At 37.9% G+C, this 21,461-nt stretch overlaps 1 protein-coding gene and 1 long non-coding RNA gene across 3 annotated transcripts; one reads left to right on the top strand and one right to left on the bottom strand.

Moving 5' to 3' along the window:
- Positions 1 to 1,744: 1,744 nt before the first annotated feature.
- LOC147874185 (kelch-like protein 10) lies at positions 1,745 to 17,487 on the bottom strand. Of its 2 annotated transcripts, XM_087346367.1 has the most exons (11): positions 17,304 to 17,487; positions 15,884 to 15,946; positions 14,291 to 14,478; positions 12,716 to 12,967; positions 11,284 to 11,563; positions 9,092 to 9,328; positions 8,085 to 8,257; positions 7,599 to 7,768; positions 6,571 to 6,729; positions 3,736 to 3,928; positions 1,745 to 2,330 (listed from the first exon to the last, which is right to left on the bottom strand). In XM_087346367.1, exons 3-11 carry the CDS (start codon positions 14,473 to 14,475, stop codon positions 2,129 to 2,131), a joined length of 1,851 nt encoding a protein of 616 aa, XP_087202493.1. In that variant the 5' UTR covers positions 14,476 to 14,478; positions 15,884 to 15,946; positions 17,304 to 17,487; the 3' UTR covers positions 1,745 to 2,128. The 2 variants fall into 2 exon arrangements, with proteins under 2 accessions (XP_087202493.1, XP_087202492.1); XM_087346366.1 differs by lacking the exon at positions 17,304 to 17,487 and having other exon boundaries at positions 15,884 to 16,114.
- Positions 17,488 to 17,953: 466 nt separating this feature from the next.
- LOC147874184 (uncharacterized) lies at positions 17,954 to 19,641 on the top strand. Its single transcript, XR_015534465.1, has 3 exons — positions 17,954 to 18,172; positions 18,833 to 18,908; positions 19,207 to 19,641. It is a non-coding gene; the product is annotated as an uncharacterized LOC147874184 (long non-coding RNA).
- The last annotated feature ends 1,820 nt before the right edge of the window (positions 19,642 to 21,461 follow it).

Raw genomic sequence — 21,461 nt, 5'->3', positions numbered from 1 at the left:
GGAAACTTACTTTTGGGACGCACCTCGTAGCTAGTTCTGTAATAAAAGATCTGTATTGGCATTATATGAACAATAAACATTATAAAATATGCAGAAAAACAAAGAATGAAATTATAAAATACAAATACTATGAGTGAATGCTTCTGAGTTTACCATCTGCTACTAAAGAAAGTGTTCAAATTCAATTCGTATTTCCTTCAACAAAAACCTTCCAGGCAGGTTCAATAAAAAGAAACAATGTCTACAATTTGCAAACAGATTGCAGTTTGAAGATCATTACTTTGAAGTTCATTAACTTTTACACTCTCAACTTCTTTACTGTTGAATGACAACTAAATTCATGGAGCAGTGTCCTTAGAAGCCAATAGTTTAACAGCTAATCAAAAATTCCCAACCTTTCATGACACCTAAAAGATTAATTCCAGTGGTCAAAGAGGTCATAACCTAAGCCAGATGAATATAATTCATAACCTCACAAACTATTTCTTCAACATTCATATCACGCCCCCATTTATACCTAAGTATTCCAAGGGGTCCCTTCTTTTCAGATATACCAAATGAAATTTTCTCTGTGATAATGGTATATGAAACAACAGTATTATAGGTCATATTTCTGCAGACAATGTAAGTGTCTGAAAATAATGATTTAGCACTAAAATCTTAAGTGGCATACTTGTAAAACTGAAACTGAATCACAAATTTTTATAGTAAAGAAAGAAGGCTAAAAAAATTAAAAGTCTTAATGACGTATGAAAGAAACGGACATTGTTCTGCATACAGGCACACGCAACTTTAAAATAACATATTGTTTGAGATACCATGGAATTTTGAACCGGGCACAAAGAGTAAAAGAAATGCTGATAGTGACCACTTAAGGCTTTTACCCTTCGCATTGGACCTGAAACATTCCTAAATTACCAGAAAACACAATAACAAAGTGAAGTATCAGTGCACCCCGAATTAATTTTTTTGGTAATGTCAAGTTTATCCCCAAGGGGCTAGAACTATTTACTGATACTTTTTAAAATATTTTTGAGGATTTTGCTGAAGTTACTTTTTAAGGCATGAAAGGTAGAGTCGTTATACGACTTTTGTAATTTCAGATTATAATTTGGCTTACAATTCTACAGGCAGAAGTTAAGGTTTGCGTGATTCTTTTAGAGGCACATTAAGTACTTCTAAATAATTGACTAAATGAGGGTAGTCCATCTTTTTCCCTCGCTCGGAACAGAATGGTTTTCCAATTGGACCTAAGGGCCATGAAACTTCTCCTGTTACATTTTTGCATTGTCGTTGTCGATATCGGACTGAGTCCTGCACGTATTTTACGAAAATTTACGTGATCTGGAGTCAAACTGAGGCTGGCAAACTGTGTCAGTATATCATTAAAGCCTACTCTTTTCCCACTAGTTCTAGTTTTCCTGGTAAGACGTTGTGTACCTGATAACAGTGAAAGGAGGCAAGAGAGAAAACTCGTCTTATTCTGACACGTGTCCAAGGAAGCCAGGATAGACAAAGGAAGAAGTCTATGGAAAATTCTTAACAGAAGAAGAGATAGGATGGTGGAACACATTCGGAGGCACCCAGGATTGGTTAATTTGGTAATGGAAAGAACAGTTGAAGGGAAAATTTGTAGGAGGAGACAACGATTAGCATATGGCACAATTATCAGTATATTGGGGCAACTCAGCCAAATGTGTGCAATTTCTTTAAAATATCACACGTAGATCAGAAATCGATACAAAATTCTCAGTGTGTTGCCTTCGTAATGACGTTTTTCTAAACGATGTTCATGAAGCAAGAACATTTAACCTTCCCCTAATCCCATGAAGACGGTTTTCGTAACTCGAAAGATGTCGCCATAATAATTAATACAAGACGCGAGGTGAAACTGCTGTGTGTTGATGGATGGTAAAATTAAACGTCTGTAAAGTAACTTATTTCAATAAGACTTCTTAAGCAGAAAATAACGAGAAGAAATAATTTTTCCTTCTTTGCTGCAAACAACATTTCTCTTTTTATTTTTTATTTTTGGTAGCTCCTACATCAATTCCTTGTTTTCTACATAATTTTCGTAAGGAAAGTAATTAAAATTAATGTGTTCGTGCAAACTACTGATTTTCCCATTCTAACATTTTTTTACGTTTCTCCTCTTCCTTTTTTTACGTTTCTCCTGCTTCTTTTTTTGCGTTTCTCCTCCTTCCGTTTTGCGTTTCTCCACCATTAATTCGTCTCTGTGTTTGTAGGTGTAGTCACTTGCATTCGGTAGGTTCTTGACGACACAAGTCGATATGTCGGATCTTCTAACATTCATGTCTCTCACCTCGTGCCTGCAATTTGAAATATTAAATATTTCTCATCCATCAGTATTATCTACACTCAAGACAATTTTTATAACATTTCACTGACACAGTTACAGAAAATTTGTAGCTCTACATGCGTCTTCCACCATAAATAATTTATTTAATATGAATTTAACAGAAATGTAATTTGAATGTCGGTGCATTTATGTAACGAAATTACCCAATTTCTTAAAAATATATATACTTTTACTTTTGGGGTTCTAAAATATCAGAGATTTCGTTGTAGAATAAGTATAAAAGAATTATCTTTGTGAGTCGTGAAATGTGTTGACCTAAAAATATCCATGTCTGATGGGCTGGCTCTGTCTTTTGGTAGAATGGAAAACTGCTAGAAGATAAGGGCACAGCTTCCACCGAAATGTCGTTGCTTATAATTCGTCTCCAGACAACCTTAACAAAAATTCCCCCAATGGGACGTCAGTGTACGATTCCCACACCATATTTCAGAACAGTTGCCACGTGATCTTTCTTTCACTCATGCACATAGAACCCCGGCCAACGTTCTATTATAACGTGATACATTTTATTACATCAGAGTGGAGGGAGAAGTTATAACTATTTTAAAAAGCTATCAAACGACTTCATTAAGCCATTACCTTCGGTCAGAATAATAAATTTAATCACACGCTTTCTTTGGAGAGATAAGCGTGTCTTGTTTGAGACATGCGCCCATGACAATATTTACCCCTATTAGCAATATATTTTCAAAAAAAATTTGTCCCACCAAACGTAGTTCTGGAGAGGTTCTGCTGGACATAAAACAGACAAAAATCAAAATTAAATGAATATCTGTGGGATTCCTGGCTCTTGCACAAACAATTATGAAGAAATCTGTCTTCAGGGATGTTTTCGGACCTGCTTACTCACTCTCTCAACAGCCATTTCCTAATAAACTTCCATAAAATATGGGAACATGAGACTGATAGGCGTCGTTAAACCTGAAACTGAACCAACACTTTGATAAAAGCCGAATATTATGGCGATGCTGATGTGCTGAACGCCGGGAACTTTCTGCCCAAGAGAGTGCCACTGATCAAAGAAACTTACTCTAAGAGCTTCTTAATGATGCAGTTACAGTTTACGACTGATTAGCATTACCTAGTCATTTGGCCTTTGCTCTAACGATACGGCCTGACCGCAACATCGCCCTGCCTGCTTTCACTCTACCCCCTTCCTCTCTCCCATTTTTCGCGCGTTGTATTCAAGGCCCTGAGTAAGCAATAAGAACCTCTGAAACGTCGGACTGTTTCTACGTCACTACACGGCGCAGCATCTGCAAGATCGCGGAGACCTTGACCGGAAATGATTCACTTCTTAGAGCATTTCGAAAGTAACAGTTTGTGATTATAAAGTCCTGAACAAAGAAACAAACCATCGATTTTCCTTGTATTTGTAAGATGCGCCGCCAAAAATAATATATCCTTTGAAGACGAAGATCATATCGTCGATGATTTCTGCGTTTATGTCACTATATTTGAAGTCCATGTCAGGGAACTGGGTCCACGTGTCTTCTGCAGGGTCATACTTTTCGGTACTGAGCTCGTATGATATCCCGTTGCTTCCTCCTGCACACACACACACACACACACACACTCCGTAAAAATGTCACAGCATATAAAAATCTGTCAAAGGGAACTTATTCTATCCCCATAAGCGGGTCCCGTCTTGATATTCATAACTCTGTCACCTCGCCATGAAATATGTGGCCTGTATTGAGCCACAAGATTCATTACCTTATTCATAAAAGACTGTAGTTGAACCCTTCCCAAATACTCTAGTTCCATAAAACATTTTAATATTATCCTTCCTTTCACGCCCATGTGTCACAAGTGGTATCTTAACGTCATCTTTACCAATTTTAACTTTCTAGATGTAATTATTCGGTTTTTGTCCGTCTAATCACAATTCATATATAAATTTACAATTAAGATAAATAAAATATCATTTTATGTTCCTCATCGAACAATCGATTTACAATTGGAACATCTTTTTACAACATGTTTCGGTTTCTATATAAACCATCTTCAGGTGTAAAAGTTAAAATTATAAACTTAAAACTTAATTACAATTTCTGATATGCAACTTTTTGGTGATGTTCACTTCCAGATTCATTTTTATATTGGAGTGAATGTTTTGGAGTGAATGTTTTTTGATGTTCTACATCGGCCTGTAATACAAATGATTTAAAGAAATATTAATGAATATGAAAGAATATAGAAGCAAAATAATATATTGGAAAGTAAAATTGAACATACCAAAGATGAGAGTGTAGATACATCTTAATGTGTCTGGAAGCACTAACGTATCTGAACAGATGTGGCTCACTACTGTTCGTGGTTGCTTGTAGGGAAGGTAAGTGAAAGGTGGTTGTTGGGGGTGGGGTCAAGCTTCTGAAGTGCATTAAAGATGGGGTTATTAAGGTAAATATAATTATCGTTTAGGCAAATGTTTTGTTTAAATGTTTCCTGTATCTGATATTTTTCTATTGTGTCTCTATGTCTTTTATTTTGTACTATTTTTAGAATGTCCATTGTTTCTGTTATTGTGCTATATACATGTCCGGTATTCAGAATGTGTTTGGCGTATGATGAGTTATCTTTGTTATGTTTTATTGCTGCAATATGTTCTTTATATCTGTGTGTGAATGTGCGGCCAGTTTGACCTATATATGTTAATGGACATTCTTTACATTTTAATTTGTATATACCTGGTAAGTTGTATTTATTATTTATGTCTATTGGTGGTTTTTGTTTAAGGATGTTTTTATTGTGTTTTTTGTTTTGAAAGCTACTTTTATTTTGTTTTCTTTGAATAGTTTTGTTATGAATTTGGTTTTTTTTTTCTATATATGTAAAAGTGGCCCCTATATTTTGTGTGTTTTCATTTTCGTTAGGTTTTGTTGTTTTTTTAGGTTTATTATTTAAAAAATTGTTGTTATAATATCCATTTTCTTTGAGGATTTGTTGTATTATATTTAATTCTATTTGTTTGTTTGTTGTGGATATTGGGTATAGGTTTTTTCTGTTTATTAAGTAATTGATGGACATTCTTTTTTGTTCAAAGGGGTGGCAAGATGAAGCATGAATTATGGTACTTGTGGTAGTGGGTGTTCTGTAAATTTTGAATTCAAAGTTTTCAGTTTTTCTTATTATAGTTAAATCTAAGTAGTTTAGTGTATTGTTTTGTTCAATTTCTATTGTAAATTGGATGTTTTGATTTATGTTGTTGAATTCATTAAGAACTTGTTGAATATTTGTCTTTTTCCTATTGTAAATTATTAGTATATCATCTACGTATCTGCTATAATATTGGATGTGGTTTTTATTTAATATGTTCATTATGTTGCTGTGTTCTAAATATTGAAGGAATATTTCTGATAATATACTTGAAGTGGGAGCACCCATAAGTAGTCCTGTATTTTGTTGCCAATGTTGATTATTGAATTGAAAATAATTTTGATTAATAATAATGTTTGTTACTATTTTAATTTCGTTTATTATTTGTATATTGATGTTTTGTTTATTTAGTATATTATATATGATATCTTGTAAAATATTTGTGGGGATATTGGTGTACATATTAGTAATATCAAATGAACAGATATGTAAGTTTTTATTTAGGTTGAGTTCTTTAAGTTCATTAATTAGATTTATAGAATTTGTTATATTGAAGGTGTTTGGTAAATTGCAGTAGTCTTTTAAGAGACTGACATGTTGTAAAAAGATGTTCCAATTGTAAATCGATTGTTCGATGAGGAAATAAAATGATATTTTAATTATCTTAATTGTAAATTTATATATGAATTGTGATTAGACGGACAAAAACTGAATAATTAATTAAATTTCACAATATGACGCAACTATATCATCTTATGAATAACTTTCTAGATGTATGTGTTTATCGTATCTTCAACCAACAACTTGGTCAAGTTTCCTAGGTAACAACAATGCCGAGTAAACAGATGACGTTTCCTAGGTAACCATTGTTGTCGATCTGTTGATATTGATCTTACACATTTTGTGACCCAACTTCATTACACATTTTCGTTATACATTTTTGCCAAATGACCCTTCCGTATAGACGTATTTACGTCAAAATGCTGATCATAAAAACTCAGTCACTCAAAGAAAACCAGGAAAACATTTCACAATAGCAACTTCTATAAGAAGGATAGAGTTGCATCAATCAGAATGTCCAGAGTTCTCACCTAGGGCGTACAGACAGCCGTGGAAAGCGACACAAGCATACCACATACGTGCAGTAAGCATTGGTGCAACGAAAGTCCATCGGTTGGTGCCCGGGTCATAAACTTCCACCGAGTTTAGAATATTCCCACCATCATATCCACCAGCGACGTATATTTTGTCTGTAAAAAGAAATTAGCTATATGACAAAAAATGTACACATATTTGGTGTAGGCGGAGGCATTATACCGGATCATGCAGAGCACAAACATGGGACAATCCGTACTTAAATTTCTAAATCTATTAATTTCCCCTTCGTGTCACAGAAACTCCAGACACGGCTGTCTCTGTTCATCTCTTTCTTTGTTTCGAATGCAGACAAACAGAGTGTCAAAGGAAACGAGTTTAACTGATCAAATTTAACATAAACAGCATAAAGTGCTTAAATTAATGCATAATGGAAATTATGGTAAGTTACAACGTCTGTGAAACGAATTTTATTAAATTTGGTGCCAGAGATATACGGTACGAGCTGCCAAGCGGTGCTCTACATTTATAATATCATGTGCTATTTACTTAAGATTATTAACTGTCTCAAAAACATATTACATCTGTGTTATATGAGAGCCAGTTTGATAGTTTGATGGTTGTTTTCATTCACTCCTAGTGCACACTACAAAGGCAGAAGAGGATGAACAGGGACAGCTTACAAGAGCAGAAGAATCCATCACGCAGTCAGAACTTCAAGCCATTGCAGTCTGTGAAATAACGTAGTATGTAGCAAAGATAAAAGAAAGATAATAAAAGAATATGGGACAATGGAATGAGGGTAACTAATTTCAAGAGTGAGGAGAAATACTTTGATGATGAAGGCATAAAGTTCGTCTGAAACGTCGGCAGAAGTCAAACTACAGCCATCTTCGTACTCGCCGCCGTGAGAACCTCAAATCCTGCGATTCCTTCAACCGTTCTTGCGTTGTCACACGCGGACAGACTGACGCCTCGCCTTCTGCACTAGTTCACACATTTCCGTTTCACAGCATTTACGTACCATTCAGCACAGCCGCTGCTGCATCGCATCGCTGTGTGTTCATGGGATTGATCAAAGACCACTGGTTCGTTTTGCAGTCGTATTTTTCAACCGATCTGTGAATTAGTCTATCATGTCGACCGCCCATGGCGTACACTGCACCTCGCAGAACTGCCACCATTAACCTGCATCTGAAACGAAAAATGTACACGCTCTGCTAAGCTCATTTATTGCTGATTCAGATGCATTTCATCTTGCAGAACGAAATTGTTCTCTCGTCATTGTTAAATAATAATTCAAATGAATTAATAAGCAAATCGTATTCTTAAAACCAACATTGTCGCAAAAACCTCCTACCTATTCACACTTTACACGATACTCCTGTATGTGAGTGGTATAATTTTACAGCCCCTGCCCACAATTATATCTTGACTAAGAGAGCAACTATCAGCTTTTGAAGAAGGACTCTGTTCCAAGGATTTCCTTAGTTACCAAGCTGAATCTTACCTGCGTTCATGCATAGGCGCCACCTCGCGACATGTCTTCGTAAAAGCGTTGAAGCAGCAACATGAGCTTAAACCTGTAAAGCCGCCGTTGCAACCACCGATGACGTAAATGTCGAAACCGACTACTGCCGTGCCATGGTCACATCGCAGACCGATCGAGCCGACCGCCTCCACCTGCAGGAACGACAGGTTATGGATTTATGTTTCTTTGGGTCACTCGGTCCATTGATTTGAAGTCCGTACATTAGAGTCCAAACGATCAACCACCGGAGCAGAGGTACAACCCTCAACAGTGGACCAAAGTTGCTACACCGTGGTGGGTGGCACTCGACAAAGACCGTGAGAAATTAACTTGGAGCGAAGGTGGGATTATGAGAGGCGGAGGAAACAGGGAGACCCGAAGAGAAGCTCAAACATTACCAGTGCTCTCGTCAAGTACGACAGACAAATGTAGAATTAATTTCTGACATTTCAGGTTCGTACGATGGTAAAAAGAGATGTTGGGGTTTTATCGACGCAAAGCTGGAGGCAGCACGTCCCCCACCCGACCCCAAACAGTGCCCCTTCTAATTCACGAAGAGTTCCCACGCAGATGGCCAACATCGACATTATTCGGTACTTCATTTATTACATTGAAACCCACACTGACGACTAACGATGACTTCGTTTAATATCTAAAATCAGGAGACAGGTTGTCATGACAGTTGATGTAGGACGCTTATTGTAAATGGTATTTAAGGCAAACTTCATATCCTTCGTCGATTCCTATTAGAACTCAGCATGTGAGTAATTTATGTATTTCTTATTTTTAATTCAGTCTTTCGGTCTTCCTTTAAAAAAGGGTCACTGCAATGAAAATGAACACGAAATAACGAGGCTATGAGGTCCTTGTGATTAAGCTTAAATAAATAATTACTTAGTGAAAATAAGCAACAAAAGACGAAAAGTAGTTTTTTCCGAGGCGTCATTTAACAAGGCACGGTAAGAGTAGAAATGCTTCCAACTCACCACAATCCACCGATCTGCTCGTGCGTCGTACGCTTCGATCACATCTGTCGGATCTGCGCGGTGAAACCCACCAATAGCAAAAATAATGTCCAGTGGGTTTCGCGGGCGGGCAAACCAAGGTGTCACGAAGTCCTTGTGTTTATTCGTCGACCTTTTCACGTCGTCAAGGAACGTGAGCGTCTCCGAGATCACGGGTCTGCACTCCAGATTTTCAGTCACGTATGGGTGTTTTGAAACCTGTTGAACAATGTGGACCTTATGAAATTTTAGGAACGGATGCCATGTTCCATTGCAGAGGAGACGAGAAATTCACACATAATTTGGTTGGGAACTCACCGAAATACACTATGGTATATACAGAAAATATCTTTTTTGGTTTATGTAACGACGCTCTTAGCAAATGCACAGGTTGTGCAGAGAAGCGAAATCAAGATTAAATCGATCTTAGAGAAAACTATTGAAATGTGTTTCAACCGAAAGATAAATACTTCAGTAAGGTTTGCATTTTGAGTTACATTCAAAATTGTAACTTATTTCTCGTCTCTCCCTTGCGAGATGCACGCTGCGATCACCACATTCTTTTTGATTCGTTAACTTTAATTAATCGTCACAATTACGTAACACCGAAAGAAATTTTTGACAATTAGATGCTTCGAGATTCAAGGGAGGCAACCTGTTACGTGTTGATGGTTCGGTTGAAGACGCGTCAACACAACAATGTGTGATTATGGGCTCGAAGTCTATTAAGAGCCATTGCATGTTTCGACCTAAATTGGTCATCATCAGGTGGCTCTCTTTAAGTGTTCGAAACTATTATAGTAGATACGAATGATAAATTGTAAAGGCACTGTAAACAGATAACATTTTCATGAATCCGTGTGATTGTTTCACACGTATTCGTAAAGGTGTGTGTCTGAAATTACAGGTCATTTGACCTAGAATAGAAACGTTTTTTCTCTGGGGTTAAAGCGCATGATGAAATGAAACAAAGAAAGAATGTCGTAAGTTGTATGGATGCTTCGTGAGATGGCGGCTAAAATATTAGAATGTTAAAGCTGTCTATGAGTTCGAAGCCCATCGGTTAATTTACTCTCGGATGTAGAACGAAGTTTTCTTGCCGCACTTTTCCGATATCTCAGTCAGCTGAAGATTATCATGCCAAGTGTTCTAGGGTTGACTATGCATATCGTCGGAGATGCGTGAAATTATTATAGCAGCTAAGATACGCTTCTTATGGCAGTAGGAACTTTTGTTAAGTAGACGCTGCGCCAGAAGACGTGATTTATCTGTTGAGGATTTTCTTATTCATGCTGAGTGGACGTTAACGGTGGAATGCTGTAGTTGAACTAAAACACGTAAAAGATTTTAATAAACGCTGAGACTGTAATAAAAAATTGTAGCACAGACGGACATGAGTTGGGATAGCTCAGTTAGTATAGTGACTAACTACGGGCTGGACGACCGTTGTTTGATCCCCGACGGGGGCAGAGGATTTTTCCTCTAGCCTCTGCGTCCAGACCGACTCTGGGGCCCACCCAGCCTCCTCTACAATGGGTACCGGGGTCCGTTCCCGGGGGTAAAGTCGGCCGGGGCGTGATGATGACCACTCACCCCATCTAGTGCCGAGGTCAAGAAAGAGAGGAGCTATACCTCCACTCATCCCAAACGCCTACATGGCGTATAGTGGGACAAACTTTACTTTACTTAGCACAGACGGACTGTCAAACTTACAGACGATGAATAAAAGGAGATTATTAACTCCACCCACACATCTGCATAAAAGGACGAATCGAATATTTGGTTTGCACATACACACAGATGTACGAGCGTCTTACCAGCGACATTCAACAGGTAGTTGTTGTAACCATGGAAACTAAGGCAATCTGGGGTTATCTTTCGCAGAAAATTTCGCGCGGAATAACGCATTCAAATCATTGTATAGTTTTCACGTTGTTATTGTAAGATTTTAACCAGAATTGGGATGTGTCAACAGATTCTGTTAAAGATCATCAGTATTAAATCTAATGAACATCCGTTTAGACGTTCTCAAGCTGGAACTGCTGACTGACAGGCAGACAGACGGACAGACGGGCTTACACGTGACCAAGGAAAAGGCTCAAGATTTGCATTAATTGGTTACGAACACGTGCGAAAATGGAATTAAAAATGCGCGTTTCACTTCCCATACTGACCTTCTTCCTCAAAAATTTTGTGCCCAGTAGTCCCAGTCTGACGCCCTTCAAAAGGCCCGCGATGTGACCTTTCCTGTTGTCCGGGTCGTGGTTGATCCACCGGAGAATGCACTCCCAAACAACTCTCTCGTCCGGCACGTTCAGTTCCTCCGACTCGATTATCACTTGCAGCTCCTCTACAGGAAATTCCAGCAGTTCTTCGCTCTTCTGAGACACTTCCACGAAGTAGCCCAGAACGAAGCTTCGAGCGCGAGTCTCGAGGCCGGCGCAGAAGTGAAACCTGTCACAACGAGGGTAAGAGCCGACTCAGAATCGATCTCCTTCGGACTCTGACACAATGAAACACTGCAGCAAGAACTGGATTCTCAATCATTTGCACACCACAGTATTTCGCCTGCAGTTTTTACCTCATCCTTTCGAAGCCCGAATGAACGAGATTGAGAGCAGACACGTGGAGAGGCGACGATGACTAATGCTCCGTTTAACCGTGGCAAAATAGAAAGTTTTCGGCTCTGACGTTTCCCAGGCAATTACCGCTCATCCTCGTGATAAAGTAATAGGTTGAAACAAATGCATGGCGTACGCAAATGAAGAAGGCAGTGAAATCAGAAGTGTAGAATTTTGAATTCTGGCATTAACCTTGGCGAAACGACTTTGTGTTAACTGTGTGTGTTAATCCAGTGAAACTTCGTTTAGGTGGACTATATGGGGGGAACCACGGGTCGGACAAGCCTATAAGTCGGATGTGCGAGGGAAAGGGGACGTGGTCATGGATATGAACAAATAATTAGAGACTCAATACAAGATTTTCCTCGTCACGGATGATGCGGGCGTGTCGCACGCACAAGCCGATGGCAAAATTCAATCGTGACCGCTGTTCGAAGGAGTCCCTGTACTAAAATAGTGAATTTATCAGTCATTCTGTCCATCGCATGAAGGGGATGTTGTGGTGTGATTCTGCCGATGTCAGTGGTTTGCTTGCTATGTTGTCCTGAATGAGAAGGAGCAGGGGTTCACCTTCTATGAGAACGAACGGGTTCTTTTCTGTCTTTGCCCGATATTAACCAATTCTCTTAATGTCTTGAATTGTTCATAATACTCAGCAAAATCTGGGTGTGAGTTCAGATCAATGAACTGTACCGCGTGGACATCGCTTTAAACACACCGGCCGGTGGAAACCGATCGCGACCGATCTCGTTGAAATTCGATCGCTTAATGCGGGAATCGGATAATCGAGGGTCGGTTAACAAAGGTTTTACTTTGTGCAGAAACATTTAAATTACAGAGACATTAATAACATCCTGTCAACGCATTATAATCTGCTCAGTCTTTAGTCAGAGGTTTTAATCTCCTGCTGCTCTCTTGAGTAAAGGTGATTCGCTAGAGCGATGAAGGCTGGCGTCACAGCAAATGACAAATGAACATCAATTACCTCGCGACAAGCAAGATGCCGATACAGTTGTCGGTGTCCATCGCGTTCTTGAGGAAGTCGCAGCAGAGTTCAGTAACGCCTGGTATACACAAGTAGTCAGCCGTCACCAGCAGCTGATACGCGTTGTCTGAGTGGATGTCCACCTCGCGAAAATAAACATAATCCAATATCAGGGTCATCATGTCAGAGCTGACTTCGTGGAGGAGAATATCAGTCTCCTCACTGGTGTGCAGTGTTGTCGTGAAGAGGGTCCTGAAACGTCACGAAGCAGACGTCGATTTGGAGAAACGGCGAGCAGAAAATTACAAGCCATGCGCATAAACTTTAAGTGTCTATGACTCACGTAGCCAAATAAAAGTATCCTTTTGTCAGTGTGGTGGATGAATTTTTGTTATACGAAGACTTCAAAAAACTCCGAGAATGTGTACTAATGAGACCAGATTAACTGCGAGAGGGTCAAAAGTGGGCGTAGGCTTAACAGAATATTACTTACAAATCGGATAGCAAGCAGCGAACATTTGTACTATAGAATGGACTCCTTCAAGAGATATCTGAGCTTATATCAACTACTACAGAAATTTTAAAGCCAACCAGCAAATTGACACAAATATTTCAACATACATCGTAGGCTGTTCATTGCACTGATTGATCAGTTCGTAATATGAAATTATTTGTTCTGTCAATATATTTTCACGACAAAAACAACTTAAAAGGAAAGCCGATGTTTCTACGGCGCCTTTAAAAAGTGATCACCAACCAGCAAACAATTTTATATTACAAATTAAGGGCTTTGCAATGCAAGACAAACAGAAAGATTTGATTGTCTGAAAACTGAAAAAGGGGCACAGCTCGTAACAAGACATGAGAAACGTTTGTTTGTAAAACAGGAACAATGGTTCACGGTTACAATTCATTTCTCATTTCAAGAACGCTAAGCATCTTTATTTAAAACACAAGCAGAATAACGTATGCACAAATTCTCGAACAATTTTCTACTAACAGTGAAACACTTCTCGCAAGGTTCTTTGTTACAGTTTATTATATTTGAGACAGAGCAACACACAGCAGCTTTCAATGTTACGGACAATGGCGTGACGAAGTTGAATTCCCAACTTCCTTCTGTATTTTGTCGGTCGTATTTACGTATAGAAACCAAGTCGTTTTGGAAATGGATTGATTCCATTTCTCCCCCCAGATCTATTGACTGTCACCTTGGAACAACCGCACTTAAAAATTAGTACAAAAAAACACGTACGTCTTCTGGGATGTTGCGTCGTTTTGTCTAGTAGAAATTATCGGATGATTCAGAGGTGCTTACTGCCTCCATCATCAAGGCAAAAGGCAGTAAGTACGTCTGAAATGCCACTCAGTTTCTACGACGCAACGTCCAGAAGACAATCAGTCTTCTTCCTCACCGCCGTGATATTTCATGACAATGAACAAATAACAAAGACAAATATCCGTAGAAATTTACAGATTTCTGCAAGAAAGAGGATATAACATTTCACATACCAATTGACGTCTGTTATGTCCTTATTTCACATGTTAATCAACCACGTCAGTAAATGAACAAACCTGAAATATGCGCTGCGCATCGACAGAATCAATCTGTGGACTGGAAAGACGCCGCCGTCCTCCAACCTCAACACCGCGTCAGAAAAGAGGTTCTTCTCTCTCAGCTCGTTCAGAGGGACCAATGTTTCGGTGCAATTGCACCTGCCGTCGACTTGAAAACAGCTCCGATGTTGGTTTGACTCCATCTCCTGAAAAACGGTCAATCGCTGTTAAAGGTTTTTCTTGATACTGACGCGTGTGCACATCAACTGAGAGTGCCTGAGAGGGAACACGGTATTGAGAATAATATCTGTTCCAGCGGGAGAGTTACTCACAAGGGAATGGTGAAAACTGCATAATATGGAGCTTTATATATCTCTTCACTAATTAATAAATTGTAGGCTGTCAGATCAAAGGTAATGAGATGGGCGGTTCATGTAGTACACATGGCAGAGACAAGAAGTGCAACTTTTTAATCGGAAGACCTGAAACGACAAGGTCACTTGAGAGTCCTATGATTTGCTGGGATAATATTAAAATGGATCTTAGAGGTTGAGAATGAACGTGTGGCTTGACTTCATCAGCTTGTGGATGTGGCTTAGAGGCGGGACATGAAAGTTCTTGTTTCATAAAAGGCGAGGCACTTGATTACCAGGGCTACTGTTAGAGAATTACAGTTGGAAGCTCTACGTTGTTCTACCGCATGCGTAGATCAGGCCTACATCACGCTACTCACAATGCACTGCAATACGCGAGATATTCTATGAAAATTCGACTGGTACTCGGCATGTCACTTCCACTCCTTTACTGAAACAGGAGGTTCAAAAAGCCCGCCACCAGGGTATATCCTGAGCCAGTTGCATCCAGTTCGCTCCATTGAGGCCCATCTCCCTAAGGTCCATCTTAATGTTATCCTCTCACCTACGCCGAGGTCTTCCCAGAGGTCTCCTCCCTTCAGGCTTCCCAACCAATAACTTGTAAACACCCCCCCTGCCCACCCTCATCCCTTAACAACATCCGGTGAGAAGAGGCCGTGCATTTCTCTCTATTATCTTTCCCACTCCCGTTTTAGGTCCAAACATCTCCCTCAACACCCTGTTCTCAGAGACCCTCAGTCTATGCTCCTCCCTCAAAGTGAAAGACCACGTTTTGCACCCATAAATACTTTGCACTCAATAATAGCAAGCATTCCTCGAATTTAATCAGCTGCTGCAGGGAGATAATAAGAGGGAGGTTCGTCGATAATTAGTCTCGTAGAACCGAAATAAAAATTTTTCACAGTTTCCAAAAACGCTTTAATGTTGTCGATATATCAAGAAATGTAAAGTGTTAGAATTATTATTCAGAATATACACCCCACTTCTTAGCACCCATAAATCTTTATTAAGATTCTGGGCTACGAAACACAATATTATTCTTTTAAAATTGTAAAATGTTAATTGCCTATTGCAATATTATTTTATTGTGAATGATACCGTCAAAAACATAAGTCAATCTAATATTACTTGAAATTGTCTTAGAAAGACGACAAGTCTAATTCTCTTACACGAGTTCACAAATGCAGATGAAAACATTAAATGTGATGAACAATAATAATAAATAGGAATCCCTTACCTCAAACTTTGTTCAATTGTTGGAGACCACGATGTCCACCGGCAATTATCAATTTAATCAAAACTAAAATGGAGAGAGTGGAGGACAGTATCACAGATTCCTTAATAATTCTTATATAAGACAAGTACTTGTGGTTTTCTAAAACGTTTTTAACAGCACAAAATTATCTACTCTACGATGCACTTCTTCTACAAGCGATTCAAAGCTCAGCTCTTTCCGCAATAACGACAGCGGATTGTTGACGGCAATAATGAAACACAACAATTCCGAATAAACAGATGACATAAAAATTAGTTTCTTAGGTAAAAGAATAGAGTGCAATACGGTTTATTCAGGCAATTATAAAGCATTCATAATAACTGAGAAAAGAGCCTTACGGCATGCTCAGCCAAGATTATTGCAGGCGTTGGTTAGAAATTCCAATACTTTTTCTTGCATTGTTATGCACGCAGGTGTTCACATACAAGCCTACCATTGTCGGTCCATATTTAAACATTGTTGGTAGTTGAAAAAATTACAAACAGGATTACTTGAATTTGGTCACATTCCATTCCAAACGTATTCTGAAATCAGTTTTTGACATAAATACGTCTATAAGGATAGGTCATTCGGGAAAAAAGTGGAACGAAAAAGTGTAACAATGGTTTATAAACAACAATGGCATTATTATTACCTACGTCGTCTGTTTACTTGGCATTGTTGCATTAGTATATATTGCCGTCAACAATGGGCTCTCACAGACCCATCTTAAGCGTAACTAATTCAGGTTAAATAAGCAATGTCTTAATCAAACTTATCTCAATTGTAAAGAATGTATAAAAGAAATATTTAGAATAAAGCCAATATATAAACCTCCTTTCCGTAAAGACGTATTTACGTCAAATTCTCCGGAACCGTGGTTCCACTATAATTTTTTATGTACATCTATATCTCAGATAATTACCTTGCAGATTATTTTTTACAAAAATTCTGTCTACTTTAACCTGAAAGACGAAATTTGTAATTCATCCACCGTGATGAACAATATTTTCAACTCTATGGATAATACTGTGTTACAGAGGGAATATAGGTAAAAGTTATGTTGTCCCTATCCCAGAACAACATGCCAGTAAGGAGTACAGAAGGCGTATAAATAAAATTCCATCAATCCAAGACTTCTGATATTGGTGAGAGTGACTGATAAGTTTAAGGTCTGACTGCATAACCCCAAACGAAAAGAAAAACGGGCACCTGCTGCAAAGGTGGCTACATGACCCCTAAGTGACGGATTTGGTGACATGAAGAAAAAATTCTCTTCCGAAAGAAATCAAAACTATACCATTTAGCTAACAGCCAGTCTCACTGGAGGTTTTTTCTGATACTATGAAAACCGTACATTAAGCTACACAACAACTGATCAGCTCTGCAACAAACTACTAACCTCTGCAACGTTCTTGCCACGATTTGACATTTACTGGAAGAATTTACGACTGCAACCTTCTCAAGAAGAGAATTATCTCCACAAGAACCGTCTTTCTTTATTTTCTTAAGTGCAGTTCCTCGGTATTTCCGTATAAAGTACAGAACTCCTAAGCTTACAGTTGCAATGATAATTCCGGCTGAAAACTGTCTGTTTCTCGATTTCCGGCGGTGCCCGAATTTATAACTTGTGTTGGGCAAGGCCGTGGTCTAGGCAACACGGAGTTTTCCTCCGTGGCATCCCAACAATTACTCCATTCACACACAGAAGAAGGCAATGGCAAACCACTTCTGGATCATCTGCCAAGAACGTATATGAACAGGTCCCAGTCCGAGAAAAGGATGGAAGGATCCTGTTCATATGGACCTGTCGTCAGACAGAACACTAAATAAAATACCACAACATAACAAAACAGCAAAATGATCAAGGTTATAAATGTTCGTCATTTTTGACGTATAAATACGTCTATGAGGAAGGGTCATTCGGCAAAAAAGTGTTACGAAAAAATGTAACTTCATTGTTATGTTACCTAGGAACCTCATCTGTTTACTCAGCATTGTTGTTACCTAGGAAACGTCATCTGTATGTGAATGTACACACTGTAACCGATCTCCCTTTTAATTTGTTGTTGGTTATTTGTTGGGCGCCAGTGGACCTCTTGTGTCCACGAGAGATGGTTGCTCAGGGTAGCTCCAGCCGATAGAACACGCCGTCTGTATTTACACTCAGGTTAGTGTAACGGCCGGACTCACAATGACGCAGCGGACGCTCGGACTTATGACACAATTGTAGTTTTTCAACAAGCCCATCCGTCAACCCCGTTATTACAGGTAGTGCCATTAGACATTGCCCTACCTTAAGATTTAACAATAGGGCTTAGCGCTTAAGCGAAATGCTATACAAAAGAGGCCTTCCGTCTTCACCAACAGACGTGCTACAGGGGCATGTTTTCAATAACATGTCGCCAATAGATCAACTAACTTATGAATAGATACATTAAACTAATATAAAGTAAATAAAACCTTATCAGCTGAGGGTTTCCAAGACTACAACACAAACCATGTTGGATGTACAGGTTTTATCATTCTTTCCATTTCTAATACTAGACCCCAATCACGACTGCAAAACATCAGTGCATGAACCACAAATACAACAGTAACAACATTATTTCAACCGAAGTCCATGTCAGTTATGTCAAAAGTTATTAATGCATCTAAAACAAATTAACTTCTATGTATGGGCCACACAGATAAAAATATGTATCAACTGGCCTTTCAAATAGTCATCATTTCTAATTTTAAACTATAAATAACAAAGATGTTGAATTTTATAGAAGAATGTAAAATGTTTAAAAGTAAATGGCTACTGTAACAAATTCAAATGCCAGCAAAATTTTAATACCCTTAAGCAGTGGAGATAAAACCAGGAAGTATACTACATAACTGGTTAACTTGAATGCCCTAATTACCATTTTAATGAAAATTTTCCAGAGAAAAATTCTGAAATCTGGGTTAGAGTGCTTCAAAGCTTACACTGCATGGCTGCATCAAGGAAGCGGGTGAAGATGTAAGCAAATGTGAGATTATTACAAATGTATGTTAGTACTGTATCCCGTCATGCAATTAACCTATGTCCAATTCGTTATTTATGTAGTGTTCCATGTTCTTCTTTCTAAATGACCTTCCAAGCATATGTTTTTCTACTCAATATCAGTCATATAAAAAATGATATATGGATAGTTTTGAAAGGAAAAGACACTTATCAGAGGAAGGATTCACAGAGAGAACACAAGACATAAAATTGTCTGTTCCAGAGTCATCCGAGTATTTCACCTTCTCAAAATGGTCAATTTACTGTGTAACAGATGAACGTGCTACCTCCAAAACTTGCCTTCTTTTCCATCTCTGCGGGAGGCAGCAAGTTGCTCTCAAATGCCAGTAACTTGCGTCATTGTGACAAGGTGTGATACCCAGAAAACCTTGTAAACAATACAGAACATACTACACGAGGATCTCATAAATAGTTATAAACATTCAATTTTCAGGGTTTCTACCCTGTAAAAGGGTTAGTAAGTACCAACAAATTACATGGCATCACAACCCAGTACATAACACTGAAACCCTCAAGCCTCACAAAATATTTAGTTCACACTGTAAACAAATCAAGATGGATTAAATACACATTAGTATTGTTAGCACTTCTGTGGACACTAGCTCTGGCCATGTGTTCCTCCAATTCTCAACTATCCTATTCATGCATGTATATACTTGGTATACAAATATGCCAGAAAAAGTTGTTAGTGGAACCACGGTTCCGGAGAATTTGACGTAAATACGTCTTTACGGAAAGGAAGTTTATATATTGGCTTTATTCTTAATATTTCCTTTATACATGCTTTACAATTGAAATAAGTTTGATTAAGACATTGCTTAATCAACTTGAATTAGTTACGCTTAAGATTGGTCTGTGGTAGCTGAAATAATTATGACGATATGTTAGTCAGATTAAATTTTTTATCATTGCATTTAAGGAGGAGGCTTTTGGATGCACCTTTCCTCATTAATGTTTTTAAAGGCAAAATTAGTTGCTCATCTTTTTTTGATACAGTTAGTCTCTGCGTACCCACTAGGTCTATCAGAGACTACTCTACCTTTACTGTACAACGTAATTTCAAGACTAGTCCCTCTGCCAGATGTGTTTCTGCTATCAATGCAGTCTGTAGGAGCATCGACATCTTTAACAAAGATCCTGTTTTGCTTACTGATGTCAGTCAGCTTTTTAAACAATAATCATTGTTCTTTTTTATTATTTATTTAGTATAATAATTTATTTTGTATGTTGTTTGTCCAAAATTGAACTGATTTTAATTTAATTTTTAATTTACTTATCCATAACATTTAGCTCATTTACTTATTAATTATTTTGCAATAAATAAATATTGTACTTTATATATTCAGTTCATTGTTTGTTTGCTTTAGTATTGTAAGATTTGTATTGTTGTTAGTGCTTGGCTGTTATTGGCCTTTTCGGCTGTTGTCAAGCACTTTATTAAATGAATTGAATTGAATAATACTACCACTACTATCACTCCTTCTACTAATACTCCTACTTCTAGTATTGACAAAGGCTGAAATTGCTGTGGGAGCAACAGCAGCAAAGGTAATTTTATTTCTTCTTTGATTCTTGAAACAACTTATTACTTCAGTACAGATGTCACACAAAACCTCAGTGTTTTGTGTTGTTTTCCTGTTTGTAATTCTTGACTTATAAACAATATTTCGTAAATAATTTATTGGAATTTTCACGACATATTACTTCTACTGCGTATCTATTCCCCACATATTGATTCTTGTGTGATGACTTGAAAAGGTTCTACCACAGCCACCACGATCTCGTATGTTTAGTTCTTAGACACTTGTTTCATTTTACACATTGTTCATATCTTGTGAAGTGATGGATGCAGTCATCAAAATACTTGATTTTCTTAAGTTTCTTCATACTTTGTTGTTAGCTATTTAATTTATATTAAATAAAATAAAGGCTAAATCATAAAAGAAGTAACTAATCATAAGAAATTCATAATATCTTTTATTTTTCTTGTGGTTGTTAATTTGATATTCTGGCAGCTTGATAAGAATTTAGAATCTATATAGAGTGTATTTTATACATAGTTCTTTGTCAACATGAGGCTTATGTTTGTAGCCATGAAGCAACATGGCACAGTTTGTGGACAACATTAATGGTGATCAAGTTTGAATTGTTGTCATACAAGTGTGTTTGTAACCCTGTTGAGTGCCTATTAAAGTAACTTCATCTGTCCATACATATGAAATAGCTCAAGAATGGATAAACTGGTTTTGAAAAAATTTGATATTGAAGCATTTTACAAAAAAATTGTCAGGCCTTTGCAATTTTCATGTAGATTGGGTAATTTTAATGACCACTTTACTTTTCTGAGCTTATTTCTATATATTTATAGATGACATTTACCTTGGTTAACTAAATGATTACTTTGTGATGGGAAATTCTCTGTGATGCTGTCGTGACCTAAGCAGTCACCTTCCCCACAAAATAGTCAATTAAGAATGAAATTCTGGTGAATGCATACAGAATTTGTTT

The sequence above is a fragment of the Zootermopsis nevadensis genome, unplaced genomic scaffold (assembly GCF_977971745.1).
Source record: "Zootermopsis nevadensis isolate Lab colony 2312 unplaced genomic scaffold, Znev_1.0 Znev_ptg000010l, whole genome shotgun sequence".
NCBI classification, from domain to species: domain Eukaryota; kingdom Metazoa; phylum Arthropoda; class Insecta; order Blattodea; family Termopsidae; genus Zootermopsis; species Zootermopsis nevadensis.
This window is presented reverse-complemented; position numbering and strand designations above follow the sequence as displayed.